General features: G+C 35.4%; 1 protein-coding gene across 1 annotated transcript in view; it reads left to right on the forward strand.

Moving 5' to 3' along the window:
- Positions 1-23666, forward strand: part of LOC145694683 (beta-glucuronidase-like) — a 47786-nt gene extending 24120 nt beyond the window's left edge. Inside the window, exons 9-13 of the mRNA XM_081771189.1 lie at positions 3897-4040; positions 8263-8347; positions 12483-12659; positions 17725-17863; positions 23421-23666. Of these exons, the coding sequence (XP_081627315.1) occupies positions 3897-4040; positions 8263-8347; positions 12483-12659; positions 17725-17863; positions 23421-23572 (697 nt within the window). The 3' untranslated portion in view covers positions 23573-23666. The remainder of the gene's footprint in view (positions 1-3896; positions 4041-8262; positions 8348-12482; positions 12660-17724; positions 17864-23420) is intronic.
- The last annotated feature ends 202 nt before the right edge of the window (positions 23667-23868 follow it).

Genomic DNA, 23868 nt, shown 5'->3' on the forward strand with positions numbered 1-23868 from the left:
TGAGGTATTAGGTAGGATGTTGTAAATAACTGGAGAGCGTTAGAGTGGTTTAACAAATTCAAGAACGACCTTTAATCTTTTCAAGATGCATCTTCTACGGAACGTCCACAATTAATATACAGCGAGATGCACACATGCACTCAAGACGACAATTGATCTCGGGAATGGTCGAATATGTGACGCATTGTGAGGAGCATTAAATTGCAAAGGAGAAATTGTTTGGCATCAATGTCGACAGCCTATGTTTTAAAATTCTATCAAAGTCGATTGAATTAAGTTGCATAAACTTTTTTTCAATATTTACAGTACAAACTGCAACCAAAATGGCACGGACATGAGTTTGAGATTGCCTATGTTAAAGTAGTATGTTTAAAATTTTGAATCTTATAAAAAAGGATCCTGACGCCGATTTTATTTTACTTATAATACAAAGTATCAAAAATCATATTAAAAGACAAAAGATCTAAAGAAAAAATGTTTTAAAGTAGAAAAAAAGTATTCAAGGTGAGTAATTAACTCCGCTACCATTCTTCGAGAATCCTCATTTCTTCTTAAATATCAGCATTACAATAACAACAAATGAATAACTGAAATCTTATTGAAAACTCTTCCCTTTTACTTAAGAAGCATTATCCGGATTACTTTAATAATAGTAATACTGACACGAACAACGATGAATCTAGCCACTTTTGAATTATGTTTCTAATTATAATATTGTTCTTTGGAATTGTGCAATTTGCTACGATTTTGTGACACTCCTTTGTTTTGCTAAGTTGATACTGATCTTCACAAGAGAGCCACATTCTATCTAAGCATCATGAACAGAGCTTGTAAATTAATGGAAATTTGTGGATCATCTTGATGCTTTCCTTTACAGTACATGCAGGGGCTCACCCACGGAGGGGGAGATCTACCGGGTTCGAATACCCTCCAAACTTCCCAACTCAATATACCTTTGTACACTTTCTCAATAAAACTATACTTGTTTAATAAGAAATGATTGATGTTGCATGAAAATTTGAATTTACACTTTATTCGTATTCTTTCTGTTGTAAAAACAATCTAGTTCTATCATTTTTTCCCCTGAAAATATACATGAAAGTATTTTACAACTACTTATTGTCTTTTTTCCCTGAAAATATACATGAAAGTTTTTTACAACTACTTATTGTCTTTTTTTCCATAGAAATATACATGAAAGTATTTTACAACTACTTATTGTCTTTTTTCCATAGAAATATACATGAAAGTATTTTACAACTACTTATTGTCTTTTTTTCTTCAAAATATACATGAGAGTATTTTACAACTACTTATTGTCTTTTTTCCATGAAAATATACATGAAAGTATTTTACAACTACTTATTGTCTTTTTTTTATGAAAATATACATGAAAGTATTTTACAATTACTTATTGTCTTTTTTCCCTGAAAATATACATGAAAGTATTTTACAATTACTTATTGTCCTTTTTCCCCTGAAAATATACATGGAAGTATTTTACAACTACTTATTGTCTTTTTTCCATGAAAATATACATGAGAGCATTTTACAACTACTTATTATCTTTTTTCCCTGAAAATATACATGAAAGTATTTTACAACTACTTATTGTCCTTTTTTCCTGAAAATATTCATGAAAGTATATTACAACTACTTATTGTCTTTATTCCCCTGAAAATATACATGAAAGTATTTTACAACTACTTATTGTCTTTATTCCCCTGAAAATATACATGAAAGTATTTTACAATTACTTATGATCTTTTTTCCCCTGACAATATACATGGAAGTATTTTACAACTACTTATTGTCTTTTTCCCCCTGAAAATATACATGAAAGTATTTTACAACTACTTATTGTCTTTTTTCCCTGAAAATATTCATGAAAGTATTTTACAATTACTTATGATCTTTTTTCCCCTGACAATATACATGGAAGTATTTTACAACTACTTATTGTCTTTATTCCCCTGAAAATATACATGAAAGTATTTTACAATTACTTATGATCTTTTTTCCCCTGACAATATACATGGAAGTATTTTACAACTACTTATTGTCTTTATTCCCCTGAAAATATACATGAAAGTATTTTACAATTACTTATGATCTTTTTTCCCCTGACAATATACATGGAAGTATTTTACAACTACTTATTGTCTTTTTCCCCCTGAAAATATACATGGAAGTATTTTACAACTACTTATTGTCTTTTTTCCCTGAAAATATTCATGAAAGTATTTTACAACTAATTGTCTTTCCCCCCTGAAAATATACATGGAAGTATTTTACAACTACTTATTGTCTTTTTTCCATGAAAATATACATGAGAGCATTTTACAACTACTTATTATCTTTTTTCCCTGAAAATATACATGAAAGTATTTTACAACTACTTATTGTCCTTTTTTCCTGAAAATATTCATGAAAGTATATTACAACTACTTATTGTCTTTATTCCCCTGAAAATATACATGAAAGTATTTTACAACTACTTATTGTCTTTATTCCCCTGAAAATATACATGAAAGTATTTTACAATTACTTATGATCTTTTTTCCCCTGACAATATACATGGAAGTATTTTACAACTACTTATTGTCTTTTTCCCCCTGAAAATATACATGAAAGTATTTTACAACTACTTATTGTCTTTTTTCCCTGAAAATATTCATGAAAGTATTTTACAACTAATTGTCTTTCCCCCCTGAAAATATACATGGAAGTATTTTACAACTACTTATTGTCTTTTTTCCCCTGAAAATATACATGAAAGAATTTTACAACTGCTTATTGTCTTTTTTCCATGAAAATATACATGAAAGTATATTACAACTACTTATTGTCTTTTTTCCCTGAAACTATACATGAAAGTATTTTACAACTACTTATTGTCTTTTTTCCCCTGAAAATATACATGAAAGAATTTTACAACTGTTTATTGTCTTTTTTCCATGAAAATATACATGAAAGTATATTACAACTACTTCTTGTCTTTTTTCCCTGAAACTATACATCAAAGTATTTTACAACTACTTATTGTCTTTTTTCCCCTGAAAATATACTTGAAAGAATTTTACAACTACTTATTGTCTTTTTTCCCCTGAAAATGTAATTGAAAGAATTTTACAACTACTTATTTTCTTTTTGCGTGCAGAATAATGCCCCTTAAATACGACAAAGACTTAGTGGTTTGTAGTATTGAACCTTCCGCCAACAAAAAATTCTGAGTGGGCGCCTGAGTATATGAACCTATCAATACATATGAAATATCGGTTCAATTATGTTATTTTAACATTAAAATATAAAGGAAATATTTGTAAGTTCTTAAATATGTATTTCAATACAACGAGGAAACAAAGTGAAATACTAAAAATTTGAGCTTAATAATGTTTTCTTAAAAATATTTTTTTCGTTTTTTTATAATAGTGCAGAGTTTGCAACTTCAGATTTTTCCTCTAAATTCTGAGCTACAGGTAACAGTTAAGGAACGAGAAGACTATTTTTAGGGGGAAGTTCTAGGAATAGACTACATTCCTACCACACATTCGTATATCATACTTCAATTAAACCCATATATTTGTAAGTTAGGGTTGTAGTTTAAACTAAGAATGCAATATTAGTTTAACTACCCCCAGTTTCCTCGTCACCCGTATCCAAAATTTATCTTTCACACATGGTTTTTAAAAATAGACATATAGATAAAATATCATGTTATAAACATTTAATGCACCCCAATAAAATTTAATTGGATTTAGAGATGTAATCTAAGAGACATTTCCTTTCCTAAGTTCAAATCACTGGCAATTTAACTTCCTGTCAAATGATACTTCAGTATTGTTTGTTCTCATTAATATGAAAACTTCGTGATCTTATTTTTTTTTATTTCACAGTAATTTTGACGACGTTTTACTGGAAAAACACAAATCCGTTCTTTCGGAGCTTGTTCAAAGAGATAAGAACCGTCCAAGTGTTGTGATGTGGTCACTGAGCAATGAACCTCAGTCCCAGAAAACAGCAGCAGGACCATACTTCAGGTAGGTTAACTCTGGTTGAACTTAGTTTATATTAATGATTTATCGCTAACAACTGTCTGTAGACGTTGGGGGGCGCTGTGGCTCAGTGGTAGAGCGTTCACCTCCTGTTCGATCCCAGCTCGCGCCGTGTGAACTTTGTGGTGAACAAACAAACAACGTCGTCTCCTTTATCCTAACCGGCATAATCGTGGGACGTGGGACGTAAAACTTAAAGGTTTCATTTTCTCTGTAGACGCACTCACTTCCTATATCTTTAACGACATCGTTTTCTACCATAAAGTACAAATAAACGAACAATTTGAAGTGGGAAATTACGTAAAGTGTTTATGAGCCAGCGAAGATGACACTCGACCTTGTTTCTTGAATATATTTTTCATTTTGCTAATCTGTAATTTTCTTTCTTTCAAAAGCAACCCAATGAGAGTATCTGTTTCTTGAGTCGATATTTACAAAATCAGTGCATTATTGTATAGTTCGTGGCATTGACATACAATCTATGTATAGCCACATAAAATTTGTAATAATATTGTGGTAAAGTAATAACAAGCAATAGTAAAAATAATATATTACGATACAAACTAAGCAGATAATGAAATAAATACAACTACCATAACGACATGGAAATTTGAGGCATTTGGTGCATTAGAGATTCAAGTCCAATTTTCCTGTCATTTGGGACGTATTTCATATTGAAGATCTCTAATTAAAATACCTTTCACTGCTTAAAATTAACTCTTATAATCTAAAACCACATATTCCAAATAACTCTTATAATGTAAAAAAAAAAGACAATGTTTTATAATTACGAGGCGCGTTCGGAAAGTAATTTCCGATTGGTCGCTGTGCGTGAAGTAGTGGGGCCACCGCTACCATCTTTGCACAGACGCTCGCAGTAGATCAATCTGCATCCAGTCATAGTAGAGTGAAGGTTGTCTGATCACCAGTTTCACTTTTGTAGCACCTCAAAATGTGTGCTGCAATAGAAAACCCCGCTAAATGCGAGGTGCGAGCTATTATACGTTTTCTTACGGCAAAATAATATTCGGCATCAGTTACTCATCGGGAACTTTGTGCTGTGTATGGACCAAGTGTGATGAGTGAAGCAGTTAGTCGTGAATGGGTTCATTCATTTAAAAGTACACGAACAAAAATGCATGACGAAGAGAGGATTGGCAGACCATCAGTGGTCAACGATGAACTCGTTCAGAAAATTGATGGAAACGTTCGTGAAAATCGTGATTATCATCTCTTCATGCATATGAAGACGTGACTTTTGATCTCAGCGCTTTGATGATGATAAGGAACTGAAAGATGCGGTCACAGGCTGTTTCAAGGCACAGGCGGGAGATTTTTTTTATGCTGATGGAATTTCTAAGCTAGTACAGAGATATGATAAGTGATTGAATGTTTATGGAGACTATGTCGAAAAATATAGCAAAGAAGTAGTTTTCAGTAGTTTATATAATAATTATTCTTATTTACTTTGGTGTTTCTATTCTAACCGATCAGAGGCTACTTTCAGAACGGCCCTTGTAAAAAACAGTGTTTACTTTTCCATATATTTCAACGGGACATAAAAACTTCTTTTTCTTACAAGTTTAGTAATTGGAGTTAAATCTCTTTTGCTTTGAACGTACCATTTGTAAAAATTCTTTAAGAGCAGACTAATTTACTACTTACCGACAAACGTTATACTTCAATAAAAAGTGTACTATTGTTAAACTAACCATAGATTTGAAAAACTAATCATAGTCTTCGAAAAACTAACCATAGTCTTCGAAAAACTAACCATAGTCTTCGAAAACTAACCATAGTCTTCGAAAAACTTACCATAGTTTTCGAAAACTAATCATAGTCTTCGAAAAACTAACATCAGCTAATGATATTAGTTCGATGAAAATTGATTATGGTCTGATTTCACACTTGGCGGACAATTTTATCTTCCGAATAACAAGCGAATGTTTTCAAAACTAACGACAGTTTTAGCAAAATTAACGTAAACTTATAGTAAACTAACGATGTAAAAGGTGCGAAATTATGAAAATTGTTTATGGGCGGGCTAACTTCACATTATGTGGTGGGAAACTTTCTTTCTCCAACAAAAAGTGTATTACTACGAAACTAACGGTACCGGTAGTATTAGCACAACTAACATAAACTAACGATGAGTGGAAATTCGTTTTTGGGTGGGGAACCGTGAGGTTGGCCTGCTCAATTATTTTTACAACAAAAAGATATATTTTTTGGAACCTAATGATAGTTCTAGCACAACTAGTGTAAACTAATGATAAACTAATGATAAAAAGTGGAAAATTATGAATATCTTTTATGAGTAGGCGAACTTCGCACTTGGCGGGATACTTTATTTATCGAATAAAAGGTGTATTTTTCCGACACTAACGATAGTTTTGGCAAAACTTACATAAAAAATCGGTATGAGATGAAAAATTATGAAAATCGTTTATGGGCGGTGTAACTTCGCATTTGGCGGGAAACCTTATTTCTTCAATAAAAAAGTATATTTCGGCAAAACTAACGATAGTTTTACCAAACCTACTATAAAGAAACGTTAACCTAACGATATGAGTGGAAGAATGTTGAAATTCATTTGTGGGTGAATGAATTGAATGTGAAGTTGGCTTGCCAATTTATTTTTTCAATAAAAGGTGTATTTTCCGATACTGTCGGTAGTTTTAGCCAAACTAACGTAAACCAACGATATGCGTTCGAAAGTTATGAACTCCACACTTGGCGGGAAACGTTATTTCTAAAAAAAAATAATGTAATTTTGCGAAATTAACAATAGTTTTAGCAAAACTAATGTTAACTAACGATATGTGGTGGGAAAATTATGATTTCTTTTATTGGCAGATTAACTTCTCACTTAGTGAGAAATTTTATTTCTCGAATAAAAACTGTATTTTGGAAAACTTAAGAATAGTTTTAGCAGAACTAACCTAAAGTAATGATAAACTAACGATAAGGGGTGGAACAATATTGGCATTTCTTTGTGGGTGGGGAACTGTGAAGCTAAGTAATAATAGTAGTTTTTGTGAAACTAATAATAGTTTTGCAAAAATAACGTAAACTCACGATAAACTAACGAAATAGATATAAAAAAGGTACATTCATAAGGTGAACGGGACATTTTCATAGACGTCTATAGAGACTATTGTTATCGCTAGACAAGCAAACAAAAAAAAATCCTTATTAACACTGTGGTTGCAGATGCGCAGTGGCGGATTTAGCCCAAGGTGGGGGCTAGGTCTCCTCAGTGACAAAAATACAGTATATTGTTTAAAGTTTAGAGTAAACTCATGATATACTTATCATAGTGTGGGTTCTGGCTGGCCCTCCAGTTTTTACCTTCTAGATCCACCACTGTGTATACGGCTAGTACAACCAAGGATGTTCTAAAATACGGTGTAGGATGTTATGTTATAACATCCTTGAGTACAACGTATTTTTCTTTCTCCCATCCTCTGCTTCAAATAAAATCAATCTAAGTGTTTGCTCTTCTGGTGTGGGTGGGTGGATGTGAAGAACTGTGTGCAAAGTAACATGAAAAGTGATCGTGATCCGCAAACGCCGGAATAGAAACGGAAACGTTTATGCTCTTTCCAGTATGAATGATTAAACGTGACGGAGTTCAGAATTTGTCGTCTGAAAATTACATTTGAGGAAGCTGGTAACCCTAGCAGCGATAACTTCGGAAACAATTGATTAATTTGTGCATTTATCTATTCCACTTAATACCTGTTTTACTTTGTACTTTTCTACTTATCATTTCTTGGCTTTATGCAGATCAAGCATGTCACAAGTTAAATTTGTATCAATGGACACATGTTTACTGCAGTTTGTAAACCTACTCCTAAGGTAGAAAAGGAAGCGTGAATTACAAGCCTAAGTAATGATTGGGCCTATGTAGAGTCGTTCTAACGCATAATTAGTGCCATACTAAAGAGTTCGACTAACATATGTTTCCTGTAGTAGGCAGGCGTTTAGTATGACCCTAATTATAGTTCAAATCGACTCTGCATAAGGTGGGATACGTTTACAAGTAACTCAACGTAAACATGGATTATAAGCTCGTATTTGATACTTCGTATTAACTAGAAGTATTGTCAAGTGTATCTCAATTTTCTGCGTAACTTCGATAATTTCTCGGTATCTATCTTGAATTATGATTACTTAATTATACAATTATTGTTATTCTTTGCAGTGAAGTAGCTTTCCATACTAAAGTGCTAGATCCAACACGTCCTGTGACCATTGTAACTGCACAATCTTATTCGACAGATAAAGCAGTAAGTACATGCTTTTTCTTTGGCGAATTTACTTTCATTCTTTGGACTCTGCTAAAATTGTTCTGTATGCTGACGATACAAATATATTAGTAACTGGAGAAACTTACGTTGAGTTATGTAATGCAGTAGATTCCACCATGTCTGCCATCAGTGACTGGATGGATAGAAATAAACTAATACTAAACACAACAAAAGTCTTCGTGCATGTGCTTTCACGTAGCAAAAAACGAGATAAGAAAACGCCCTTGTGTAACAATTAACGGCAAAACGTTGAATTACGTCTCGGATATCAAATTTCTTGGTCTTTGGGTGTCAGATACATTAGATTGGAAAATTCACATTCAAAAATTATCTAGTAAATTGGCTCAAACCTGTTACATGTTAAAGCTTTTACGAAATAGTCAGTCAACATGTTCTGCTCACAACTTACTTTGGACTTTTTCATTCTAAATTGAAATATGGTATTATATTCTGGGGATCTACTGCACTGCTAAATTCCATATTCGTTTTACAAAAGAGAGCTTTAAGGTTTATGACCGGAAGTAAACCTCGAACTTCTTGTAAACCTCTATTTAAATTTCTTGAAATCTTACCTCTTCCATGTTTATATATATATGAAATTCTAAAATTTGTAAGAAAAGATATACAGATAGACACAAGCACCTTCCGGTTTAACTCAGATATTCATATGCATAATACAAGACAAGCGTCTGACCTTCATGTAGAGTCCTCACGTTTAAAAGTACATAAGAATAGTACATTTCCTATGGCAGTGAATATTTATAACAAGCTTCCTTCCACTTTAAAAAACAAAACATCTGGTTTCAATAAAGCAGTCAAGTCCTACCTACTCGAGCACTGTTTCTATTCTGTAGAAGAATATCTCGCCTGTAGTGAATAATGTTTAAAGTATATATATTTTGTATATCTTTAATGTAAGGTTTTATTAACTGTTATGTTGTTTTATATCGATGTATGTAAATTAGAATAATGAAAAATTGTACCTTTTTGTTTTATATAAATTCATACTATTTTAATATTGCATGTAGATTTAAATCTATACATATGTACACATTCAGTGTTCTTATGACGTGTCCAACTCATACGTTCACGTTGTGAACAATTTGTATGAAAAAGGATGAAAATAAATACAACACAATACAATACTTGTATAAGATAAATTACAGGTTTGTTCATCATGTAGGTAGGCCTATTCCAATTTCCGTGTACTGAGATAACAATGTACAGTTTAGAACTAAGGCTACAGTGGCTCAATTGTAGAGCTCTCACTTTCCTCTCATTGTTTTTATTTCACCATTGCGTCCATTATGGTCAGTGCCGTGCCATAAGCACGTGCCGTGCCGTGTCAGCGCCGTGCATATGTTGTTGTAAATATGTTGTTGTAAGAATATAATTTGATAACGAATTCCTCCGGTATTTCTTATAATGTTAGTATGTATATAATCGGCATGTATGTGGCAAATTTCATGTCAAAAGAGGAGTAAATAAGAACAATAAAACGAAAATAAAACTTTCTTGTCCATTTAGCAAAATTTTGTTTTACTCATTCTAATTTTCGTATTTATAATTCTTTTCCTACGAAATTTACCACAAATATACATTTCCCGATTATACACATAGTATCAGTATTAAAAGTACCGTGCAAAATCATTATCAAATTATATTCTAACAAGAAGACATTTATAGATATGCGACAATCATTTTGGACATGAGTGTACATATACTTTGTACTTAGGACGTTAAATAAAGAAAAAAAATGAATTGAAATATTAGTTAAAGGTTAATTTAACTGTAGAAAAAGAAGTGCTGCGTAAGTTTTTTTCTTATTTATTTTCTCTAAAACCAAGCGAACGTAGATTAGTGGTAACGATATGCTTTAAGATTGAGATGTTACTACGGATTGAGGTTTGTATTTTAGATGTCATTAAATTCGGTATTGACAAAATGTGTTTTCATATCTATAATGACTTGAGTAAGAAAATGAACATCTATACAGTCTACTGGCTGGAAAAATTTATCTTGATACGCCCTTATAACTTTTAAACTTATTGGTACTAAACATTGACATACTTTCCAATACAACCAAACGAACAGTGTTGCCAATCCAACATAAAATTTTATTTTTTAAATGGCATTACATCAGGTTATTACATATTTTAAATTCACATTTAAAACAAAAACGTACAATACCACCAGTGTTGCAAACTACGGACCTTACAGTATCACAAAAATCGAAAAACAAACAAATTTGTGAGGGTTCTGCAAAAGCAATAACGCAGTGACAAGAACGGGATAATGCACATCCAAAGAACTTTAGTATCAAATGCGACAGTAATCATGTGACATACTTCGAACAAGTAGGAACAAAGTTACAAGGAATCGAACTTTATTTCGAAAACGTGTTGAGATACGTATGCCATTTACAGCAATTTGGTATCTCAAACTATTGAAAAAAAAAAATGATTAAATTTGACACTTTGCTTAAAATGGCGTATTAGCAGGAACTTTTTTGAAACAATTTTTGATTTATTTTTCTTCTATAACATTACAACAATAGTTTTCGATAGATTTATTTGCGACACTTTTAAGGGACCCATACACTATCAGTTGTAACTCATCAATCCAACTGAGCTAGAAACTGACTTAATCGATCGTACGTTGAACTGAACCGATAGCGTGTGGAGTACCGTCAGTTAATCGAGTTCAGTCCTTCAGTTCAGTTGCTTCAATTTCATCAGATGTTCTGTGGAATGCACTTGTAAGTTCCTTGAAATACCACAGCTTTGGAATGTAAACTTCCTCACCTCCAGTCCCCGATTTCTTGGATTCGTTCACTTTCCGCAGATGATTCCTAAATTCCGACCGTAGGTTGGTTTATTTTTTTAATAACAGTATCGCGTGTCGCCTGAGGTTCCAACTCTTTTAATTTTGTAAGTAACACACCATACGCCTCCTCTCTTTTTATATCTCTTCACATAATACACATCTTGTATGTCCCAGCGTTCGAGAAGAACATGGTATGTTTCAATAACAGCCAGGCAAGTAGCCAAGGGAGGGGGGCTGGGGAGTCCGGACCCCCCCCCCCGAAGCTGAAATATGCAATAACCTGACGTAATGCTATTTGAAAAATACAGAGTGTATCAAAAGGACTTTACAATTTTGAAAACTTATATTGATTTATTCATTTATCTCACAGACATGGTTTTGTTGTCATTTTGTAGCAAGATACATCAAGTTTTGACTCACGTAGTACACTAGTTCAGAAACAAACCACCGCAAGCGCCAGCGGCAGTTGGAGCACAGATAGCTACCTTTATTGGTTCCGAGCGTGCTAGCTGTGTGTTTTGTTTTGAAGAATCCAAGTCTGCGAAACTATGCAATGTAATTTTCGTACAACATATGATAAAGCAATGCTAGTAGACGTACTATTTATCGGTGTCATAAGTGTCTTCTTGAAATTGGATGTTCGATAAGACACAACAAATCTTTAGGTCATCCCCGTAAGTCTGAAGACGTTATAGAGCAAGTGAGACAAAGTTTTGTGAACAGTCTTACAAAATCAACCCAGCGTGCTTCTCGACAGCTGGGCGTTCCACACATGACAGTTCGGCGGTATTGAGAAAACGATTGTATCTCAAATCATACAAATTACAAATGGTTCAAAAATTACAAGACACTGATAGAATTGCTCGTAAGGAATTTTGTGCAGAAATACTACAAGAAATAGATTTCAGATGGGATGTGGTATATCACCAATGGAAGCTACATTCAACCTCTTCAGGTATCAGGTAAAATACTTGATATATTTTGCTACAAAATGACACCAAAAGCATGTCTGGAAGCTAAAGAAATAAATCAATACGAGTTTATAAAGTTGTAAAGTCCTTTCTGATACACGCGGTATAGGTTTACGTTAGGTTTAGCAACATTATTAACTGGATGCTATCACAGGACACGTCAAATATTGTCCCCTTGCTGATGTTTGCATAGTACATGATTTCAACATTTTTTTGTGTATTAGTTTAGAATTACAAGCTCTTATCCAGATAAATGTTCCATCTTATATATTTTTGAAACCACTACGCACGTTATTTGATTATTTTTATATATGTAGGTTCAATACGTTGATGTTATTTGTGTAAACCGATACAGTGCATGGTATGGTGATACAGGCAGAACAGAACTAATACAACTTCAAACAGAGGCCGAGTTCAGAAACTGGCACAAGCAATTCAATAAACCAGTTCTCATGAGTGAGTATGGTGCTGGATCTATCGCCGGACTTCACATGGTGAGTTAAAGCCTTCGGTAAGTTTTAGACGAAAGCATTTATCGTAGCATTTCTTGTAGAGATAGACGTACCATCGATATTCTACCGTGTAAAGTAGCAAATGGAAAATTTCCTATGTCATGGCATATTCTATGGCATTTCTTGTCGATAGAACCTGCTCTATTTTCTAGCATTTTCCTCATTTTCCCCAGCATTTCTGGTTCGATTGCAGAGCCGTGGTGTGTTAACAGGAAGCGAAAGATTTTGTGCCAAATGTCCATGCTTTTTGATTTGTGTGGAAAATTGAATTATAGTAAAGAAAAATGAGTTGGAGTAGGGATTCCCTTTGCCCACATACTTCTTTGTGGTTTTCGTTTTTTAATATAACCAGCAAGAACTGTTGTTACAACCACTGTAGCTTTAGCTACCTCACGCTTTAGTTTCGGAGCCATAATTGCGCTCTTCTCCAATGATTTCTTTGCTACGTCACGACAAGATGCTTATCAAAATGCTACCAAGTAAAAGCACCATATACTGTCGATGCCATAGAATATTATACGAGATTTTTGGCAGCACATCTGCTACGAGAAATGCTACGATAAATGGTTCCGTCTAAAACTAGCCTTAGAGGTACACAGTACTTGAATAATATAGATAACAAATGAGTTTCGGTTTACAATGAAATTACGGTATACTTTCAAACTATGAGTCTATGCTGAAACTGGATGCTGTACAGTTTGTCTATAGCTTCCAATTACAGCAAACAAGTAAGAGGAAAGGTAGAATCTGTTCTCGGAAGCTGAATCCATATCAAAGAGCCATTAGTCACTATGTCTTACTATTTTTGATGTAAGGAAATTAATATCGCAACCAGAGGTGATAGTTGATGTCTGTCACTTCTGGTTGCAATAGAGAAATGAAGGCAGAAATGAAATAAGTTTTTACGGCACTGAATCCAGATTAAAAAAAAAAAACTGCTTCCGCTATCTATTTCCGGCTTTTGTGATCAGTATTGATGTTTGAAGTATACGATATCCATCATTTCTGGTTTGATATAGGTAGATATAAAAAGTAGAAACAAAAGTCGTTCCTGGGAAGTTAAATCCACATCAAAAGCCGTTTTTCGCTATTAATACTGAAACCAGAAGTAGTTGTAAATTTGTAGCACCTGCAGTTTTAGTAGAAGGATAAGATAGAAATGGAATCTACTCATAGGACGGCAAAATCGATTTCAAGGAACCGCTTCTTACTATTTATTGTCATTCATGTTCTGTGAACGTAATATTGAAACTGAAATTAGCTTATTTGTATTATTTATGGTTTGAACAGAGGATTAATGGAGGATATGAAACCTGTTGCTAAAGCACCAAATCGATTCCAAAAGACCGGTTTTCATTATCTCTTACCGTTTTGTTCTATGTCGATTAATGTTCCAACCAGAATCGGATCAACATTGATAAAGTTTTACTACATCTGGTTTGTATAGGGGGTTAAAAGAGTAGATGATGCTATTGTCGAGACGTTGAAACGATTCCATGAAATCACTTATCGTTATCTATTACCATTTTTGCTTTTTAAAAGAATCAGACTGGAATAGGGTAAATTTTTACCACGCCCGATTTTAGTAGAAGGATACGGATGAAGATAGTATCTTTTCTTGAGACGTTGAGTTAATTCGAAAAAGCAGCTGTTGCCGTTTCTGTTCTATGGCGATCAATGTTGATTCCTAATCCTGTTGTTAATTCCTACCACTTCCGATTTGAATAGAGGATTAGCTGATGAGATGGAGCCTCTTCTAGTGACGTTGAATCGGATCTAAGAACAGCTTTTTGATAACTTTTACAGTTTTCGCTCTGGACAATACGGATAGACAGGTAGATTGATACACATAGCCAGCTTATAAGCATAGCATAGTTTGAAACTTTACTAATTATTTATTTTATTGCTTTAAGAGGTTTGACAGAAAAGTAAAGATACAAATACATTTGCATTTTAGGGGGAAAATGTGTACCGTAGTTGGCAACACGGGCAGAAATCTTGATCCATATGACCAGAATTGAGAGCGAGTCGTTTTGTGAGTGCTTCGCTGAATCTTGAGCGAGGAGCACACGTTGGAAATGGCAGCTACAATACCGAATCCAGCCAGGTGTGAAGTGTGGGGGGAGATTAAGTTTTTGCACGAACAAAGGAAGTGTTTATCGAGAAATAGTGTTTGTGAATCAGCAAAATGTGCTAAATGATGCCGTGCCTTCTAGAAGACTGGTGTGTCGTTTACGGTGAAAAGATGTGCGTCCTTGAATGACACATCGTTGAACATTCTCCATACAACCCTCATCTTAGCTGACACCTGTTCTTGTACCTAAATAAACATCTTCGTGGAAAACACGTTGACAACGACGATGACGTCAGGGAAAATGTCCAAATGTGGCTTCAATATTCAGATGTAGGCACAGGATTTTTGCGATTCTGGGATACAAGAACTTGTTCCATATTTGAACAAGTGTTTAGGCAGTGGTGCTAATTATGTAGAGCTTCTGTATAAGTGTATCCAGGGTAGTGTTTTTTTTGCGTCAATTATATTTCTTGTATATCTTATTTTTCGTTTGAATCTTCACTTCGCTTACATTATCTTTACTTTTCTGACAGCCCTCATATAATCAAAAATATTTTACAAAGTTATTTGAAACTTTCAGTCCTTTATTTATCCAATAGCTAATAACTACATAATTACATGTTGTAAAGACGCATAATTACATGTTGTTCATTGATATACATAGCTGTTGATGAACGTTAACAATATATCGAATGCTTGGAATTATTAGAGAAGTTTTTAGAGAAAAATAGCAATTTCCGTTTCTGAGTAAACTGCTCTTCTTTAAGTCTGTAAGAAGAAAGAAACGAGTCTTTCATATATAAACTTCTCATTATTGGGTACAAATATCTTGTAAAGCATTTTAGAGTTAGATCTATCAGACACGTGGCCAAGGGGTGGGTCCGGAGGGTCCGGACTCCCCTTCGAAACCAGAAATTAAAACAAATTAAGGATGAAATAATACAGGGTGACAAGAAATAACCCGTACGAATGTTTGTTGCCATACATTTATTGAACCGAAAGCATTTAGCAAAGCAATACGAAATACTAAGATCATGGGTATTTGGGAACAATATGTTCAGCCGGTTTCGAATTGACCGCCCTTGGCGGCGGTACAGACGTCCAAATGTGCTTTGAAATGTTCAGTGATGAGCCGCAGATCCTCGGGCGACAATTCGTTCCATTTACGACGCAGCGATTGCTTCAGCAACTCCAAACTTTTGTGGCGTTTAGTGCATACCCTGGCCTCTAAAATTGATCATACACAGTAGTCCATGGGATTGAGTACGCGAAGTAGTGCGGCTATTCCACAGACGAGATGAAGCCCGGAAAATGGGTTTAGTACCAGTCTTGGGGCCGTTTCGCCCTGTGGGCCAGAGCAGAGTCCTGTTGGAAAATCCATTCCCTATCGCCGAAGTGCTGATTGGCCCACGGAAGTATTACGGTCTCGAGAATGTCGCGGCAGTACACCTTGCAGTTGATCTTTACCCTTTGTTTCACGAATACCAAGAGGGTCTCGCCGCTTGCGCAAATTCCGCCCCAGAACATGTCGACTGCGAATTTTGTCGGTGTTCGACGATGTCTGAGGTAACGGGAGCCTCTGCGGAGCAGGTCCTGTCGTGTTGGTGGTTGTGCGCCTGCTACACGGTGAACAGCTTCTCCTCGGTGAAGAGAATTACCTCCTATCGCTGACCTGCGGCCCACGCTTGAGAAGGTGGCATCATTCGAGTCGCACGCGTCCTCCATGAGCAGCTGAACTTTCTGGAGCTTGTTCGCCTTGAGGTTGAGCCTCCTTTTAGCCATTTGCCGCACCTATTCGTGGTTGATCCTGATATCACGAGCGATTATTCTCATGAAGTCTCTCGGATTTTTGCACTCGCTTTTTGATGATCTTGCGGCTCTTGGAGTGTTGATGGTGCGCTTTCTTCCTCTTCCGGGTCGACTTTATGGGCGAGATCCTCGAATCACCGAACTACGTCTGAGGCTGTCGTTTTCGGAACACCAAGCAAACGAACAATTTCACATTGTCACTTTCCTTGATGAAACAGTTCCAAAATTGCTCTGCGTTTGGATGATATTGCGAAACGATAAAGAAAATCCTGGTAAGGAAGCCGAAAAAGCATGTATAGGTACACAAGTATCCAACCGAACAGCATTTATTTTGGCTACTATATTCCTGGCTGAGTATGCGGAACTTTGTACGGGTTATTTTTTGTCACCCTGTAAAAAGAAAATAGAAAAAGAAAAATCAGTGTTAAAAAGCTATAGCAAGCGTTTTATTACTCTTTCTTATGAGAAACTTTCTGTGGAGGAAAGAGGGAGGGTTCAAGTTAAAAATGGAAATTAATGGAACAGAGCATTCCGAACTCCATCTAGCTCCATGTTAGTCCTATGGACTATAAATGACAATCGATAAACCGGTTCGATCAGATAGACTCTCACGTAGAACTTAAGAAATGCCCAGAATCACCAATAATAGAGTCGTTTTCAATTTCGCGGCAACACTAATCCATTTTATAGGATGTCTTTACTGCCAAAAGGGATCTCATTGCTATCCTTGACGGCATTAAACGAAGATAAAAGAAAGAAGAAAGAAGACAAGAAGAACCGAGTTCGAATAACCTCGGAAGACTATATCTTTTTCAATAAATTTTTTAAAATATACTTTTACTCGAGACTTCTTCATAGTTTGTTATTAAAATACTTACTAACTTATACTCAATTTATTGCCCTAACAAACTAATATGGGTATGCCAGCAAAATAGTTTAGATTGATCGAGCCCTTGGTGTGATAACCACAATATCTCGTCATGGACTCCCTATTACGAAATTCTGGTTACGTCCGTGGACCTATGATCAATAGCTTGCGTGCTGTCTAATAAGTATTTTTGAAGATGTCATATTAATAAGTGTATAGTCGAATTTATGAATCGTTAAAATCAGCACTTGTTTTGTACTTAATACAGCTTTTATCTTTTTTTATTTTCCTTATAGGATCCAGTTTTTGTGTGGACAGAAGATTACCAGGTGGAGACAATGAGGGAACATTTTAAAGCTTTCCATACTTTAAGAAACGAGGGTTTCTTCATCGGCGAGATGATTTGGAATTTTGCTGATTTTGCAACACCTCAGGGTAAATAACTATTAAACTTTAAGTTAAATTTGTACCTACCATTTTACCATATCAATAACTTAAATTAGCAGATATATTCTGTTGAAGTTAAATTTTAAACTGAGAAAGTTTGGTTAAATTTTAAGTGATGAAAATACGGCTGAAAATACAAGCGCTGCAAGTAAGTTTTATTTGTATTTTTTTTGTTAAATCGAGAGTAGGCAAATTATAGGCTACATCAAAATATTCAGTACGATTACTGAACTCGTCAGATACCCAAAGTATCTGAGGTACTTCCAGTGGTAATTTCAGAAGATTTTATACAGAGGCAGACATGTACGTAGGAATTTATATCGGGAGAGGTTCAAAACTATTTTAGAGGGTTCGGATCTCCAGTCATGACTCCCTTCGTACATCCCTGGCGATGGCCTCTTCGGGACTACATATCCTTTAATGCGCAATGTAAATTCCCAAAATTTTCTTACTACTATTTTTTAATCCAAGTGCACTGCAATTTCGGGACGATCAGTGGGCACTAGTTGCTAACTGGGACGTGATGGGTATCGTTTGATTCATATTAACAAGTAGATGAATAATTGGTATGACATTTTCCAGGAAAATCAATTTTTACCCGGGAAATTAATAAAAATTCGGGATTTTTGGAAATGAGGACCAGTTATCGACTGGGGTACGTCATGGGTAGCATTCGATTCATATTGACAAGTAGATCACTAATTTATATGACATTTTTTTTAGAAAATTGCATTTTTATTTTGGAAATTAATAAAAATTCGGCAACTGATACAATTGTCCAAAATCTCGAATATTTATTAATTTCTTGGGTAAAAGTATAATTTTCAGAGAAATGTCATATCAATTGTTAATCTATTTCTCAATACGAATCAAATGATCCCCGTAACTTCCCAGTCGGCAACTGGTTTCCTTTGACCAAAACTCAGAATTTTTATTAACTTCCCGGGTAAAAATTCAATTTCGGGAAAATGTCATACTATTTATTGATCACCTATGTACTTGTCAATATCTATTTCAATCAAATGATACCATCACGTCCCAGTCAACTAGTCCCTATTGCCCAAGTTGTTTCGAAATTCCCCTTGGAGATAACCTTCCTAAATCATCATTGACCATGTGGCACTAACACTTGTTTGAGATCTACTGTTGACCACTTGTGTGAACTAGTATTGACAACGATGAAATTTCTCATCTCATCTGATTTTGTTTAAAAAAATGTCTCTCTTATCTCGTCCCAAATAAAAAAAATGTATTTATCATCTTGATTCTCCTCACATCTTCGAGACGAGATTAGACGAGAAATTTGTCGTTTCGTGGATAACACTATCATATCCGAACGTTTCATCCACCTGCAACAGGGATGTATTTCTGCAGGGGCGTACTGCGACCCAGAGACTCACCGGGAAAATACTTTCTAAGGGCCCCACTCACATGTACGTACTACCCCTCCTCCGACAAGAAAAGGAGTCTGGGAGTGTCATTCGGATCAAGTATGCTGAAAAAGTATTAAAATGCAGATTTAAAACTTTTTTAAATGCAGTAATTTCTCTCCTGATACTGACTGATCTGACGCAATGCTCAATCCTCCATTCTTCTCTTGCAACTGTACAATCATCTGCACAAGCTCGATTACTTCATATCTCCCCCTAAAATAATAATACCGCACTTGCGCCATAAACCTTTCATAGGTGCCCCTGCTACAGTTCGCATCTAAAGAACTGCGACAGCTAATGCCGTGCACCTAGGCCACCCAATATACACCTTCTTATCCCATAATCGTGTCTAGTAAAGAGACTCCCTCCCTCTCCTACTTTTCTCTCTCTCATACTAAAATCAGCTAACAACATGAGCCCAATTCTAATTTCAAACTACCCATATATCGATATCAGTAAAATGAAAGAATAAAACCGAGACGAAACAAGATTCATATCTTGATGTAAGGAGAAACTTAAACACACACAATGAAAAATTGAAACCAATGGATGTTTATTACACAGAGGTTCAGAGAGAGAGAGAGAGAGAGAGAGAGAGAGAGAGAGAGAGAAAGGGGAGAAGAAGAAAAAGAAAAGGGAGAAGAGATAAAAATGTGGAATTGAAACGAATTAAAAAAAACCGTACTATAAAGTTCCGTTTCCAGAAATCCAACAGCAATATAGAAGTAACGTTTGTTTTTATATACTTTTTAGAGCTATTCAAATATATAGAGGATGATTGAAACACTCATTAAGTCACTTCCAAAAATAATAGCATTCTCAATTTCCAGTAGAACTGCAGATCTCCGAGACACATCTAGGATAATGTCAAAAGTTTAACACACAAGCTTTGTTTTCGCCTGGTTCGGTTGCAAATTCGGTAGTGTTCATTGGACATACTGATCCAAAGTACATTCTAATAAACCCAGTAGGTAGCGTACGTCTTATCTTCCATTCCAGATGACTAATGTAAACTGAAAAAAAAATGAATGAGTGCTATTTTACTGCTAAATTTCTATCAGTAAAACCTATATTAAAAGTTAAAATTGTATCATAATGAAAAGTTACAAATGTTCAAAATTAAAATTGGATGTTCCTTATAGATGTAGGACACCTTGCATGTTTAAATTTCAAACGTGGACAAAACACACTGAATTATAGAATGGAAACAAATTTTGTGTCGAACTAGTATAAATAAAATCTTATATTCAAATAACCAAAGAGGGGTCCATTTTCTACACTTCTCCGAAGATTTATCTGTTCCGAACATCCAGTGTCGATTTAATCTAATATAGATATAACGTTGTAATTCACCCCCCCCCACATATATATATATATATATATATATATATATATATATATATATATATATAATGAACATGCTAGAGCTCAAACGGGTCATCGCGTCAGTCGGATGATATTTATTAACTTATGGACCACTACTGGGTCGAGAATTCGAACCCGTTGACCCAGTGATTCGATTGAGACTCGGTGAGCCAGAGGATAGAAAAAAGAGATATTACTTATTCCCTTGCGTTTAAACAATATTTCTTTCAGAGACGACCAAGACTGGAGATGTTACCCTCAGAGCACGAAAAACATGACGCCGATGTTCCCAGTTAATTAGATTCTCGATTCCGAGTCGATCGTCGGGCTTTTGCTTCGTTTTAACTCTGGAACACACACAGGCACGTAAAGTGTGTGTGAGGGAGAGAATGGGGAGAAGAGAAAGATACAAAGACAAGATAGGGAAACGTAATATTTATCACTGCACACCAGTTATCAGTTAAATTTTCCACACCAATATTCACTGATATTGATAGGGCGCAGGGGCGCACCTACCCATGTGTTCCACCGTATCCGGACCGCTCCTAAAACTTCGTAATTCGACTAAGATTTGTACCGTTTCTTAATATAGCTATATTTGGTAAACGGAGAAATGATTGATGTAGCCTAAAAATTGATTTCATACCTTACGCGTACCTGTACTTTCTTCTCTTATTTGAAGCAATCTAGTTCTTTAATTTTTTTCTGGGAATATAGGTGGTAGGAATCAACAATTACTTTTGTCTTTTTGGATGAAGAGTAACAGAGGTTTCATAGTACAAAAACGTATAGTACCTCCCTTCTCCCCCCCCCCAAAAAAAACATTTGACCTCACCCAACAAAAGTTTCTGGATGCAAACCTGAGGAGGCCAGTGGCGGATGTAGCCTGGAACCGGGACCGGGCATAGCCCCCCTGTTTTTTGAGTGACAAAATAACTTAACTTATTTACATATTTTTATGTTTATAGTAAACTCATGATATACCGGTATCTATCACAGTATGGGTTCTGGCTGCCTCCCAGTTTTCAACATCTAGATCCGCGACTGGAGGGAGCGTCATTTTTTAATGGCTTAAGGAGGCAAGAATGTTAAATATGGCCCAAATATGTAACAGAACTAAGTATGACAAGTCGTGACTTGACTTTCTACAATTTCACAGGATTTTGAAACAAAATAATTGTTGTAGACTTAATAGAGATGTATTTAAACATCATATTGTATAATACTAGAACTCGAACTGCTTTGTGTATATTTGTCTCGGCACAAGGTTATAACTATCATATCTATTTTAATTTTATAAACGTAGTATCGGGTACTTTTTTCTTTTTGCATTTGTTGAGTTGTTGAATCCAAGCTTTCTCTCTTTAACTGTATTTCGAGGGTCGCTACGAAAGTTTTGAGATGTGAAATAACTTACATACTTAAAATCAATTTAACACTTACATTTTCTCAAAGTATTCACCATTACACTGTACACACTTTTGTATCCTCGAAAACCACTTTTCCATGCAGTGTTGCCAGTCTTTTTCTTCAAGTGTTGAAAGTTCATTGTCGTAAGCCTCTACAGCTTCTTCAGGGCTGCAAAATCTCTTCTCACGCAGATCTTTCATCCTGGGGAACAGAAAAAATCATACGGGGCCAGGTCAGAGCTATACGGCGGATGAGTCATAAGTTTGACCTCCGTAGATTCTAAAAACTAAATTGTGATGTTGGCCGTGTGTGCGGACGCGTTGTCATGATGAAGCAGGATCCCACGCAATCCAGTTCTTGGACGCCGTTCTCGAAGCTTCTGCAACACTTTTGTTAGGCAAACAGTAGGGACCACTGAGTAGTAACAGTCCTTTGTTCTTCAAGTGGAACAGTTGCAACATGGCCAGATTTGGAGAAGAAAGTTGCGACCATCTTCTTCCTCACACTTCGCGGTCGCTTCACTTTCGTGGGTGGATTTTCGTCTGGAAAGATCCAAACTGTAGACTGGCGTTTATTTTCAGGGTCAAATTGACAGGTACAAGTCTCATCACCAGTAACAATGTCAGAGACGCGTCGAGAATTGCCTCCATCAAATCTTGCAAGCATCTCTTCACACCATTCTACACGCATGCACTTCTGCTGTTCAGTCAAAGTGTGAGGCACCCAACGAGATGAAACTTTCCTGAGCCGAAGATGATCATGAAGAACTTTTGTTACTGCTGGCGATCCAATGTTCACTGGAGATTCAATGTCCTTGAAAGTTGTTAGAGGATTTTCTCGAATCATTTGTTCCACAGCGGCAATATTTTCATCTGACACAGCTGTTGCCGGACGTCCATCTCTATCTTCATCTTTAAGCGATGTCTGGCCTCTTCTGAATTCACCAAACCACCAAAGAATTGTAGCACGGGAAGGAGCAAGGTCCCCAAATGCCCCCTGCAAACGGTCAAGGCTTTGTATTTCGTTCAAACCACTTTTGAAATCGTAAAGGATCATTGTCCAAAAATGTTCCCTTTCGAGCTCCATTCTAGACAGCCGAATACTGCTCACAGCAACAAACAAGCGAAGGCGATACGGCCACGCCGATAAGCGAGGCGAGTTGAAACTTGCTTCGCTTCTTAGCTCTGGATACCACTACCGAACGCAATTGTTGGAATTCAAATACTGTGCCACAACAATGCGTATCTCAAAACTTTCGTATTGACCCTCATATGATCTAATTTTTGTTACTTTACGATCTTTTGATGTATTTATTTTGATTTTGTTTCTATTTGAAGAATATTTTCGACCAACTGGTTGCATGAAGGGAATTTTTACAAGACAAAGACAACCAAAAGCTGCAGCACATTTTATGAGAAGGCATTATTGGAGTTTGGCCAATGAGACTACAGGAGTTCCTTTACCCAAAGACTTACATGTTGTTTATTAAGAAAGAAGAAGAAGAAGAAAAAAAGGATCATAATGTTTAATTTTGAACTGAAAAATATTTTAAGTAATAAAAATATTTTAATTTATATACAGAAGTTTTTTTTTCTTCATTCTAATCAGACTCAAATATTTCAGTTTTGGGAGTTGTGTGGGTGAGATAAAAGATTGGATTCTCTTCTCGCTTTGTTTTTTCCGACCACTCTTCGTAAATTTTTTGTTTAGCACGATTGTCATTTGAGCTACCCCGGGTTCGATTCCCGGTAGGGATACTCGATCAAAAAGAGTGTAAAAGCTTTT

This window comes from Thermobia domestica, chromosome 9, assembly GCF_964235325.1.
Source record: "Thermobia domestica chromosome 9, izTheDome1.hap1.1, whole genome shotgun sequence".
NCBI lineage: Eukaryota > Metazoa > Arthropoda > Insecta > Zygentoma > Lepismatidae > Thermobia > Thermobia domestica.